Source organism: Hordeum vulgare, chromosome 4H (assembly GCF_904849725.1).
Source record: "Hordeum vulgare subsp. vulgare chromosome 4H, MorexV3_pseudomolecules_assembly, whole genome shotgun sequence".
In the NCBI taxonomy this organism is placed as follows: Eukaryota; Viridiplantae; Streptophyta; class Magnoliopsida; order Poales; family Poaceae; genus Hordeum; species Hordeum vulgare.
The window spans coordinates 8,025,404-8,038,807 of record NC_058521.1 but is presented as its reverse complement, the minus strand read 5'-3'; the positions used below and the strand labels follow the sequence as shown (position 1 = coordinate 8,038,807).

Sequence of the window (13,404 nt, the reverse complement as noted above, 5' to 3'; positions counted from 1 at the left end):
CAATGATAGCGTCATATTTTTGTGGCACTGCCGCTTGGGTCATATTGGTGTAAAGCGCATGAAGAAACTCCATGCTGATGGACTTTTGGAGTCACTTGACTTTGATTCACTTGACACGTGCGAACCATGCCTCATGGGCAAGATGACTAAGACTCCGTTCTCCGGAACAATGGAGCGTGCAAGTGACTTGTTGGAAATCATACATACCGATGTGTGTGGTCCAATGAGCGTGGAGGCACGCGGCGGATATCGTTATTTCCTCACCTTCACTGACGATTTAAGTAGATATGGTTATGTCTACTTGATGAAGCACAAGTCTGAAACATTTGAAAAGTTCAAGCAATTTCAGAGTGAAGTGGAAAATCATCGTAACAAGAAGATCAAGTTCCTACGGTCTGATCGTGGGGGTGAATATCTGAGTTTTGAGTTTGGTGCTCACTTAAGACAATGTGGAATTGTTTCGCAGTTAACACCGCCTGGAACACCACAGCGTAATGGTGTGTCCGAACGTCGTAATCGTACTTTGTTAGAGATGGTGCGATCTATGATGTCTCTTACTGATTTGCCGTTATCATTTTGGGGTTATGCATTAGAAACAGCTGCATTCACTTTAAATAGGGCACCATCAAAATCCGTTGAGACGACACCATACGAACTGTGGTATGGCAAAAGACCAAAGTTGTCGTTTCTTAAAGTTTGGGGATGTGATGCTTATGTCAAAAAGCTTCAGCCTGAAAAGCTGGAACCCAAAGCGGAAAAATGCGTCTTCATAGGTTACCCAAAAGAGACAGTTGGGTACACCTTCTATCTCAAATCCGAGGGCAAAGTGTTTGTTGCTAAGAACGGAACTTTTCTCGAGAAGGAGTTTCTCTCGAGAGAATTGAGTGGGAGGAAGATAGAACTTGACGAGGTTGTCGAACCTCTCATCCCTCTGGATGGTGGCGCAGGGCAAGGGGAAACCTCTGTCATTGCGACGCCGGTTGAGGAGGAAGTTAATGATGATGATCATGAAACTCCAGTTCAAGTTTCTGTTGAACGACGCAGGTCGACGAGATCACGCGCTGCTCCAGAGTGGTACGGTAATCCCGTCTTATCAATCATGTTGTTAGACAACAATGAACCTGCAAATTATGAAGAAGCAATGGTGGGCCCAGATTCCAACAAATGGCTAGAAGCCATGAAATCCGAGATAGGATCCATGTATGAGAACAAAGTGTGGACTTTGGAGATACTGCCTGAGGGCCGCAAGGCTATTCAGAACAAATGGATCTTTAAGAAGAAGACGGACGCTGACGGTAATGTGACCGTTTATAAAGCTCGACTTGTGGCGAAGGGTTTTTCACAAGTTCCAGGAGTTGACTACGATGAGACCTTCTCACCCGTAGCGATGCTTAAGTCCGTCAGAATCATGTTAGCAATAGCTGCATTTTTCGATTATGAAATCTAGCAGATGGATGTCAAAACGGCGTTCCTTAACGGTTTCCTTAAGGAAGAGTTGTATATGATGCAACCCGAAGGTTTTGTCGATCCTAAAAATGCTGACAAAGTGTGCAAGCTCCAGCGATCCATTTATGGACTGGTGCAAGCATCTCGGAGTTGGAACAAAAGCTTTGATGAGGTGATCAAAGCATTTGGGTTTATACAAGTGGTTGGAGAATCTTGTATTTACAAGAAAGTGAGTGGGAGCTCTGTGGCGTTTCTAATATTATATGTGGATGACATATTACTGATTGGAAACAACGTAGAGCTTTTGGAGAGCATAAAAGGTTAGTTGAATAAAAGTTTCTCTATGAAGGACCTAGGAGAAGCTGCTTACATTCTAGGCATTAAGATCTACAGGGATAGATCAAAACGCCTGATAGAACTTTCACAAAGCACATACCTTGATAAAGTTTTGAAGAGGTTCAAAATGGAACAGTCCAAGAAAGGGTTCTTGCCAGTTTTACAAGGTACGAGATTGAGTAAGACTCAGTGCCCAGCAACTGATGAAGATAGAGAGCATATGCGCTCCGTCCCCTATGCTTCAGCCATAGGTTCTATCATGTATGCGATGTTGTGCACTAGACCGGATGTTAGCCTGGCCATAAGTATGGCAGGTAGGTTCCAGAGTAATCCAGGAGTGGATCACTGGACAGCGGTCAAGAATATCCTGAAGTACCTGAAAAGGACTAAGGAGATGTTTCTCGTGTATGGAGGTGACGAAGAGCTCGCCGTAAAAGGTTACGTCGATGCAAGCTTTGACACAGATCCGGACGACTCTAAGTCGCAAACCGGATACGTATTTATTCTTAATGGGGGTGCAGTAAGCTGGTGCAGTTCCAAGCAAAGCGTCGTAGCAGATTCTACATGTGAAGCAGAGTACATGGCTGCCTCGGAGGCGGCTAAGGAGGGTGTCTGGATGAAGCAGTTCATGACGGATCTTGGAGTGGTGCCAAGCGCACTGGATCCAATAACCTTGTTCTGTGACAACACTGGTGCCATTGCCTTAGCAAAGGAACCAAGGTTTCACAAGAAGACCAGACACATCAAACGACGCTTCAACCTCATCCGCGACTACGTCGAGGAGGAGGACGTAAATATATGCAAAGTGCACACGGATCTGAATGTAGCAGACCCGCTGACTAAACCTCTTCCACGGCCAAAACATGATCGACACCAGAACTGTACGGGTGTTAGATTTATTACAATGTAATTCACATGGTGATGTGAGGGCTAGATTATTGACTCTAGTGCAAGTGGGAGACTGTTGGAATTATGCCCTAGAGGCAATAATAAATGTATAGTTATTATTATAATTCATGTATCAAGATAATAGTTTATTATCCATGCTATAATTGTATTGAATGAAGACTCATTTACATGTGTGGATACATAGACGAAACACCGTCCCTAGCATGCCTCTAGTTGGCTAGCCAGTTGATCAATGATAGTCAGTGTCTCCTGATTATGAACAAGGTGTTGTTGCTTGATAACTGGATCACGTCATTGGGAGAATCACGTGATGGACTAGACCCAAACTAATAGACGTAGCATGTTGATCGTGTCATTTTGTTGCTACTGTTTTCTGCGTGTCAAGTATTTATTTCTATGACCATGAGATCATATAACTCACTGACACCGGAGGAATGCTTTATGTGTATCAAACGTCGCAACGTAACTGGGTGACTATAAAGATGCTCTACAGGTATCTCCGAAGGTGTTAGTTGAGTTAGTATGAATCAAGACTGGGATTTGTCACTCCGTGTGACGGAGAGGTATCTCGGGGCCCACTCGGTAATACAACATCACACACAAGCCTTGCAAGCAATGTAACTTAGTGTAAGTTGCGGGATCTTGTATTACGGAACGAGTAAAGAGACTTGCCGGTAAACGAGATTGAAATAGGTATGCGGATACTGACGATCGAATCTCGGGCAAGTAACATACCGAAGGACAAAGGGAATGACATACGGGATTATACGAATCCTTGGCACTAAGGTTCAAACGATAAGATCTTCGTAGAATATGTAGGATCCAATATGGGCATCCAGGTCCCGCTATTGGATATTGACCGAGGAGTCTCTCGGGTCATGTCTACATAGTTCTCGAACCCGCAGGGTCTGCACACTTAAGGTTCGACGTTGTTTTATGCGTATTTGAGTTATATGGTTGGTTACCGAATGTTGTTCGGAGTCCCGGATGAGATCACGGACGTCACGAGGGTTTCCGTAATGGTCCGGAAACGAAGATTGATATATGGGATAACCTCATTTGATTACCGGAAGGTTTTCGGAGTTACCGGGAATGACGAATGGGTTCCGGGAGTTCACCGGGGGGGGCAACCCACCCCGGGGAAGCCCATAGGCTTTGGGGAGACACACCAGCCCTTAGTGGGCTGGTGGGACAGCCCCAAGTGGGCCTATGCGCCAAGTAAAAAGAAATCAAAGGAAAAGAAAAAAAAAAGAGGGAGGAAGTGGGAAGGGAAGGGGACTCCTCCCACCAAACCAAGTCCAACTCGGTTTGGGGGGGAGTCCTCCCCCCCCCCCCTTGGCTCGGCCGACCCCTTGAGGGTCCCTTGGACCCCAAGGCAAGGTCCCCCTCCCTCCTCCTATATATATGGAGCTTTTAGGGCAGATTTGAGACGACTTTCTCACGGCTGCCCGACCACATACCTCCATAGTTTTTCCTCTAGATCGCGTTTCTGCGGAGCTCGGGCGGAGCCCTGCTGAGACAAGATCATCACCAACCTCCGGAGCGCCGTCACGCTGCCGGAGAACTCTTCTACCTCTCCGTCTCTCTTGCTGGATCAAGAAGGCCGAGATCATCGTCGAGCTGTACGTGTGCTGAACGCGGAGGTGTCGTCCGTTCGGTACTAGATCGTGGGACTGATCGCGGGATTGTTCGCGGGGCGGATCGAGGGACGTGAGGACGTTCCACTACATCAACCGCGTTCTCTAACGCTTCTGCTGTACGATCTACAAGGGTACGTAGATCACTCATCCCCTCTCGTAGATGGACATCACCATGATAGATCTTCGTGCGCGTAGGAAAATTTTTGTTTCCCATGCGACGTTCCCCAACATACCCTTGTCCGCATCTTTAGCACCCGACTCGCCATCCCTATCTGGCATATCAACATCAGGATCCACCGTGGCATCTCCGACCGTCGGTGGACTCTCGATCTCAAGACGAAGGGTAAATCTCTTACCCTCAAAAATCCAGAGCACTTCATCCGGGATCAACCCACTATCAATAACACTAACAAACACCCGTGCAGCTCCGTTAGCACGCGTGTACGCCATGTCAACCTGCTCCGTTTTACCAATTAGGGATCCAAAACTCCAAGCAACCAAGAAATCGTTAACCGCCTTAGACGGAGCTCCATAAAATCGGACCCAAACCTGATCAAGAGGAACCCCCTGAGGCTCATCTCCCTTCCACACATCGAACTCCAGGATACAACACGTGCTAGGCACTCTACACATGCCAAACTTGAGCAACCGTGCTAGATCATCTTTGGAAGGAAACGCGACCTTGAAAACACTCTCAGAAATCGCGATAGGCTCCCAACGAAAAGTAGATGACACAAGATCTCGAAGTTGTTGCACCACCTGGTCAACCATCATCTTCCCACTGGCAACAGTGACCTTACCAATAAGAGCCACATCTGGCACATGCACCGTTGTAGTCAAAGCTGGAGACTCAAAAAACATAAGCTCCTAGGAACACACCCCATAGATAGCCATAACGGGCATCGGACCCGTCATAAGAGGGCACGAAGAAGATCCATGAATGGGCTTGAGACATAACTCACATAGAACAGACGAGCATTCGGACACAAAATGACCGTTCTCTCCACAACGATAACAAGTCATTTTTTCCTTCTTTCGCGCCCACTTAGTTGGTCGGTCACCCCCCTCCATCTTGGTAGCGATATTACCTCTGTCCACAGCAACAACAGCATCAGCAATCCCTTTCGGCGGAGGGAGAGAGATGGATGGCGCATCGGGTTGCACCTGCCCATGCTCGCCAATGGCTTCGCTAACTGACTCCAACTGAGCCGGAGGTCACGGGATCCTGCCGCCTCCACGGCCTCCCCACCTCTGCCGGTAACCACCTCTCTTAGGACCAGCCGACCCCGGCACAAACTTCCCAGGGAGCCCTGAGAAACCCTGACCATTGCCGGCATTAGCCTGCCAAGCATATCCACGGCCTCCACCAAACGACGATGAGCCGCGGTGCTGACCATCACCATACGCATTCACTCCATCATCTCCCCAACGTCCATGTGGCTGCAAGCGCTTAAAATCATCCCCAGCCTTCACTCCCGCCACCACAGGAGGTGTTGTAGTCTTCACTCCCGTCGCCGCAGGAGGTGCTGCCGACTTGGCAGTAGCCTGAGCAGGGTGACGATAACCCTGACCGTTTGCTTTGCCCAACCCCTGGCTCTTCCCCAGACTCCCAGACGCCGCAACCTGGGCCGACGAGGATTGCGGAAGGGGCGCACCTCTCCCAGCCATGTTAGACGATCGAAAGGCAGGAACCCACGACGCTCGCCCAAGTCTGTGTCTTGGGAATCCAACCCTAGCAACCCTACGAAAGGAAGATGCGTCCTGGCCAGAGTCCTCCTAACAGATAGGCACCCCACCTTCGGGCCGACTTACCCCAGACTGGGCCGAATACCCAGCCTGTGTGTCGACCAACGAAGAGGTAACCAAACCTGGCCCATCCGCAGACATAACGGCAGACAAAAAACTATCCCTGTGATCGCGCCTGGACTCCGCCATCGTCGTCGTGCCTGACGAACGACGAACCGAAGACAACGGTTTGATCTTATGCTTGTTCATATCACCCTCAGGCCAACAACCAGGTTTGAAAAAACCAGACAAAGAGATGGGATGTCTGCTAACCTTAGGTAAAGGCCCGATCCAAGGTTTCGGCCGGGAAGCCCCCTTCTTCTTGGCAGTCGGACATCTTGCTGCAGCTTGCACTCCAACGACACCCCCAACGACGATGCTGGTGATATCGGAGACGGAACAACCGGAGAACGCGTATCCGATGGTTCATCAACAAGATCGTCGTCCGATTCGTCATCCTGATCTGCAAGAACCCAAAACCTGCCACCAAAACGAGAAGGAACCAAACTATCACGAACCTTATCACCGCATGAAATCCCCGGATATGAAGGTTTTAGCAAAAACACTTGAAATCCGTCGATCTCAATCTCAAGCCCGATCCTAGGCACTTCATCGGCAAGGAGATAACAGCCTGCCAAAATATCGCCCTCCGCATCTCTAATTGTCGCCCACCCTGACGATTGATGAATGACCAGCGATCCGAATTGGTCGGCTCTGGCTCCAGCGGAAGACAGCCAGAATCGTACATCCCATCATCGATGCACACCTGTAGAACATCCATCGATGAAAGCAGAATCCCCATAAAGACTCACCTAGATCTCAGACGTCGAACCACCGATCTCCTCGCAAGGAGCCCCGTCGTCATGATGAAACGCTCCGATCACATCTCGGAGAGCCCCGCCGCGCGCGTGGCCGACGGTGGTCACCACGGCCTTCACGCCAGTCGCTTCACTCGCCGCCTCGGCAGTCGCCTCCTGCATTCTATCTACTGTTTGTTTCATTTAAATCTGGCCACCAACAATGGATCTTAATTTTTGAAGGGACTTTGAGAGACCACAGCTCCTTCCAAATTTGGCCAAGCTTGAAGTCCCCTTCAACTGTGCCCTTCTCAATTTGTTGTCGTGTTGGCGATTCCACTCAAACTGGTCTGCCCACAAAATTCTTATTACTCTTTCACCAAGGCCAAGGTACTACATTTTTTCATGATCGTCGTGTTCCACATCACAAATAAAAGAAAACAAGCAATTGAAGACGTTCCAACTTTTTCTAGATAGATATACATGTTTTAGCATGCTTGTTCCCTCATTTCAGTCAATATGGAGCCTACATTGTCATATCCAAAAGCATCTTATGATAATGAACAGAGAGAGTATCTTTTTTCTCATCCATTTTAGATTGAAGGATTTCTTGGATACAAGCAAGACCAGGTTGAACGTTGAAATGAATCTGCTTTTGATCCTCAAATTATCAAAACAAAAACCAACCGCTCATTCAAATCATCCTTCTTCTAAATTCTTATCGGCGAGGGCCGAGCCAATGCGTATGCGGCCAACTGAAAGAAATTCAAAACGGGCCAGGATATTTGCAGATGGATTTGGCCGAACCAAACACAGATGATAAAACAAGTGCAATCCAACGTATCTACAAATTCCACAAACTAGCGAAATTCACATCCATGCTTCAAATAGATCGTCGAAGCACCCGTCATAATTTAAAGCGCTCGCACGAGCAGCCATGGCCATGTAGCAACAGTACAGCAGCGTTTCTAAGGAACTGAGCACCACTTTGCCATACGGTCCAAGACAAAAAAGCGAGATCACCAGTTTCGCCAGACGTAAACAGGCACACAATGAGAAGCTTTGAAGGCATGCCGGTCCTAATCAGAGTCCGATGAGCTGCCGCTCTGCCCAGAGCCAAGTTCCTCCTTCATTGCCGCGACCGCCCCCCTGAAAATGCCGCAACAACCGTTATTATGGAGCCTCCATTGTGGCCAGTGTTCAATTCAAACTGTGTAAACTTCAATCTTCTATTCCAAGGTATGTTGCAACCAAATATACACCATATATATAAGAATGCAAAAGATGCATGACGCTAACGATACACAACGACAGTGTGCAAGCAATACCAAACAGTGATAGAGCTACATGTGGAGTCAAAACCAGTTCTATTGAAGCAGACATTGGAATCAGAAGACGTGTTCAGGAAAACAAAGGCGGGATGGAAACAGTACCAAAATGCTTCATGCACCTCCTGATTTGCAGGATCCAGTTTCACCGCAGCCATGTACGCATCGCATGATTCCTTGTGATCCTAAGGATACAAAAACATGAAGCACGTCATTGTCTACATGGGGAAATGGGGTTGACATGTAAAACAGCAAGCAAAAGGCTAGCAATGCATGCATTTGTCTGACCTTGAGCGCTGTTAAGGCAGCCCCTTTCCGGCAGTAACCCTTTGGCCAATCAGGCCGCAGCTTGATGCAAGCATCAGCATCCACCAGAGCATCATGTGCTTCACCACTCCTCATATGGCAAAGGCTCCTGTTTGAATAGAGCGTTGCATCTTTAGGATCCACTTTGATTGCCTGTGTCAAGCCAAATCACGAGCATGGTCCATCATCCCAGAATCAAAGCACTCAAACTCAAAGGATGGAGCGTAGACATCCATGCCAAACAGCCAATAATGTACCACAAATATGGAACAACTGCAACAAATATACCTCACTGTAGAGTTTTGATGCGCGGGCATAGTCCTTTTCATCTACTGCTTTTGCAGCAAGTGATTTCAGCTCAGCCTTCTTATCTTGACGTACCTTCTACACATTTACGAGAACACATATATTCACAGTACTCATTTGATGCAGCTTTTACAGTGTGGTAGGTGTGCAATATATACCTCGGAACAGGACGTCGACGCACTGGCATCCTCTTTCCGCTTAACCTTGGTGTTCTTATCACTTTGCTTAACCTTGCTGTCCTTATCACTTTGCTTACCCTGAATCATGATGGTTAAGCATGTTAATAAGTACAAAACACGTAAGCTAACAAACATGGAGAAGCTCGATTAAACAACTTCTATAGAACTATAAGAATAGCAATACTTAAGCCATCTCTTCAGAGCAACAATTATCTCACTTCAACTCATAAGCATGTTGAGTTACCAAGAATTGGAATGCCCTAAACGTGGTACTTCCATCTCCATGGGATTGGCAAAATTGTGCAATGAAAACACTGAAAAACCAGTAAATAATGGCAAATGAATATGCGCACCAAAACATACTTGACTGACTTGCAGTGAGTAATACCATGATGATATCTCCATGGAGCATACTATTAAAGTTCTGTTTCATGCAACCAGTTAATAGGATCATGTTTATATTTTGTATTTGCTATTTTGCTTCCCTATTGACCAGAGTTTCACAATATGTGTTCAGGACTTCCTCAATTTACTTGCCAGACTAAGGGCCAGTTCTTTTGGTAGCTTTTTTGGGCTTCTAGAATAAGCTGCCCCCTACCAGCTTATTTTCAAAGCTCAACTAAAAATATATTTTTAGAAGCCTACTAGTACAGTCTTAATTAGTAGGCTTCTAAATAAATAAATTTGGCTGGGCTTCTAGAATAAGCTAGGTAGGGGGGAGGTTATTTCAGCTTATTCTAAAAGCTAGCAAAAGAACTGGGTCTAAACTAGTCAACTTTGTCCAAGTGATGGCTCTGCACTACTGTTTCTACATATTTGTTATTCACTCCTTCCGTCCAAAATACTTGTCGTGGTTTTACAAATTTGAACTGAAACCATGACAGGCATTTTGGAACTGAGGGGGTAGCTGCTAGGCAGATTCTGTGGAAAAAGAATATCACATCATAACGAACGTCACCTTATTTCATACATATCTCACAAACAGGAGAAACACAAGGTTCTACAAATTGCAACATTGAAATAAACGAACTTCAAATTGAGCTTGTACCTTGTCCTTTAAGTGCTTTGACTTTGCATGGGTAATGATTCCATCAACACTCCAGTTTGACACACATTGAATGAGTTTAGTGTATGGAAATAGAATCTCCACAAGCTCTCTTCTTCCAGAGTCTGCAGCGATTTCTATTGGTGTCATACCGTTCTGTTGTGTACAAAAAAATACAGGAGGAAAATATTTAGGATGATCACAATATGCATGAACAGAGACATAGGATACGTCCAATTAAAAGTAAGTATGATACAGTAAAGCAGCAATAATTAAGACATTCCCACGTGCTCCAACAGTTACCAAACACGACATCATCACCACAAGTCTCAGTTTAGAAGGGCCAAGGATAATATTAATCAAGAAAAGCAAGTCGCGAAAGTCAAAAACTTACATAGTTGCTTGGAATATTGGCATCTGCACCGACCTCCAACAAGTACTGGACACATTCAGTTAAGTCTTTGCTGGTTGCTATCACCAATGGAGTATCAGGAGTTGTACAGTTCAAACCAGCACCAGCCTGTGGATGCAACCAGTATAATAAATGAACATGTGTGGATATTTACACAATTACAATTCGCATAAGAATTCAGAAATCCAGTACAAAAGCCACACTGGATTCCCCGCAGCAGTCAAGATACAAAAAAAAAAAGATGAATTTGTTACCAGACCTTGACAAGCAGCTTCATGCACTTCAAAGCAGCAGACACGGGAATTTTTCCGAGAGCAACAGAAATATCATGAGCACAAAGAACTGCAGCAGTCATGGGTGTTCCTAAATCTGAAAAAACCCTGTTTGGCTACATGTATTTGGGCAACAAAGTCATGAATAAGCAAAATAATTCTACAGATACAGAATCAAAACATTAAACTACTTATTACATCTGCATCATGCTGCAATAAAGTCTGGACGATGCCAGACTTCCCATGCGACACAGCCACGTGTAGTGGTGTCCCTTCACAAGAGGATATATCAGCACTAGCTCCTTTGGATAGCAACAGTCGTACTAGCCCATCGTTTCCTAGGAAAAATGAAAAGTAAAGTGGTATTAGTTACAATGAATACCAAGTTGTTTTAGACAATTCTTATTTTAGGGCAATGAATCAAATAGTAACACAGATCATAAGATCAGGACTATATTACTCAATTGAATAAAGTGATGTATTTTGAGGACAGATATAAACATACACAGTGCACATGACAAGCTTAATTACAAGTACAAACAGGCAAAATACGCAATTGAATTCCATTTCATACTAGAGAGTATAAACACATAAGAGGTAATAAAATAAAACCAAGAGGCACGTTATACATGTGATGGTGCTTAGATGTAACAAACCCTCATGCTTTGAAGTAGAAAGTGCAAACAGATGAATACACGGTCTAAAAATAAACTGGGCATGGCCATTACTCATTGGTAACCAGGCCAGGCAGGACCACTTAACTCAAAAATGAGTAGTAAGTGGCAGAAACATTTATGCAGCAACACAATAGTGAATTTACAAATGAAAATAGGTGCTGAAAGAGAACCACCTTTCTTTGTAGCATAGTGCAGAGGAGAAAAGCCAACGTTGTCTTGCTTATTCAGATTAGCACCTTTGTCAAGCAGATACCTCACAGCAATTGCCTTACCACGCGACACCGCACAAGCCAACGGTGTCATGCCTGCCCAGAGCATTCAAAACAATCAAGTAACTCAGATCACAGGCATCTTTGCCAGGCAAACACAACATAATGTGAGGCATAAAAGTTGTACAAATGCACCATCGCATACTGGACCGCAACTACAGCTTCAAAATATAACAATCCACACATCAGCACAATATAATTACATTGCAAAATGGACCTTTTTTCAACAGTAATTTACAAGAAATGTGTATCTGAGGCAATGTTATGTTAGAAGCCGATAGCACATCACAGCTGTATGTGGACATGACACTATTTTTCTTATTAACTCATTCAAAAGCATGTTACTAATTCAAAACATGGGATTCATTTAGCTTTGCAAAATGCAAAGTCGCGTGAGAAAACGCATGCACGAAAGAACCTGCAGATGGGCCTCTTAGTGGGCCAAAGAAAAACATCATGTAGGTTACACATGTACAGCAAAGAATTTATATATAGAGATGAGCCATCCACACAATAGTACAGCATTCAATCTGGCACTTGAGGAAGCTGCAGGCAGGGGCATACCGGAATCGTTGTTAGCATCGGCATTGATGTCGAACCCGAGCTCCTCCACCAGGTACTTGCAGGTGTCCATCCTCCCCGTGCCGGCCGCCTCGTGCAGCGGCCCGTAGTCCTCCATCTCCTCGTTGTCCGACGAGTCGTTGTCGCTCCCATTCACATCGTCCACCATCTCTGCAAAACCCAGATTTCCCCCACAGGGGGCACGTCAAGGCACGAGTTTTCTTCAGAGGTAAATAAATCTTGCAGCTTTTTCGCGGTTTCGCGTCACTGGCTCGTGGGCCAGTCAAGAGACGGGGAAAGCCGGCGCCTACCAAGAACCTTGGGAAAACCCGAACCCTAGCTAGGAGGAGGGGAAAGGGAGGGGCATTTCGCGGGGTTGGCGCGGGGGGTGCTCACTCATGGCGCGGTCGGGGTCGACGACGTCGGAGGACTCGATGACGCGCTTTATCGCCTCCGACTGCTCGCTGCCTGGATGAAAGAAAGACAAGGGGCGCCGCCGGCGGTTAGAGACATCTGCCCGGACAGATCGGAGGGAGAGGGGGGGATGCGGATCGGAGGTGGCGCGGGACGTACTCATGCGGTGCATCCCGAGGTGGGCGCCCATGAGCTTGACGCCGGCCGAGATGTAGTCCTTGCAGCCCGCGGCCGCCGCTCCGGACGACGACCCGGCCGGCCCGCCCCCGCGCTGCCGGGCGCCGCCGACGGCCACGGCGCGGCGCCGACCCTTCGCCATGGAGCGCGCGCGGTCGCGGAACCCTGGAGGCGGTGAGGGTGGGGGTGGGTGGGTGGGTGGGTTTGGGCTTTCGGCGTGTGGAGGCGGAGGCTTCGGGAAGGTGGCTGCTGCCTCTGCCACTGCGTGCTTTATGGGATGGGATGGGAGGGGCGGGAACGTGGGAGGGAGATGGACTCGGGAGCGCGGGATGTCGGGGATCTGCCGCCACGTGTCGGGTCGGACGGCCGCGATGGAGCGGGGAGCAGGTGGGGAGGGGTTTCCGCTACGCGGCACCCGAATATGGTGGCTCCTGCTCTGGAGTTTTGAAATGGAAATGCTAGGCGTACATGTACATCGTTCGCGAAGACTTCCACCCCCATTTCAAAACAAAAATTATACAACTTCTAATGACCCCGGTTTTTAG

General features: G+C 47.0%; 1 protein-coding gene across 2 annotated transcripts; it reads right to left on the bottom strand.

The window, feature by feature from the left end:
• Window positions 1-7,697: 7,697 nt before the first annotated feature.
• On the bottom strand, window positions 7,698-12,954 carry LOC123447069 (ankyrin-1-like). Of its 2 annotated transcripts, none has more exons than XM_045123634.1 (13): window positions 12,842-12,954; window positions 12,665-12,736; window positions 12,272-12,439; window positions 11,612-11,743; window positions 10,960-11,099; window positions 10,749-10,877; window positions 10,472-10,597; window positions 10,081-10,233; window positions 9,012-9,110; window positions 8,836-8,931; window positions 8,530-8,700; window positions 8,347-8,426; window positions 7,698-8,062 (listed from the first exon to the last, which is right to left on the bottom strand). In XM_045123634.1, exons 1-13 carry the CDS (start codon window positions 12,870-12,872, stop codon window positions 7,993-7,995), a joined length of 1,467 nt encoding a protein of 488 aa, XP_044979569.1. In that variant the 5' UTR covers window positions 12,873-12,954; the 3' UTR covers window positions 7,698-7,992. The 2 variants fall into 2 exon arrangements, with proteins under 2 accessions (XP_044979569.1, XP_044979570.1); XM_045123635.1 differs by having other exon boundaries at window positions 8,836-8,928.
• Between the last annotated feature and the right edge of the window lie 450 nt (window positions 12,955-13,404).

What these genes read in the sequence shown, in the direction of transcription:
- LOC123447069 (XM_045123634.1), bottom strand. Translation starts at nt 12,872, where the DNA reads ATGGGCGCCCACCTCGGGATGCACCGCATGA. An exon ending in TATTGCAGCATGATGCAGAT is followed by an intron (nt 10,878 to 10,959) that starts GTAATAAGTAGT and finishes AAATACATGTAG; the next exon opens with CCAAACAGGGTTTTTTCAGA. An exon ending in GCATGAAGCTGCTTGTCAAG is followed by an intron (nt 10,598 to 10,748) that starts GTCTGGTAACAA and finishes TTGCATCCACAG; the next exon opens with GCTGGTGCTGGTTTGAACTG.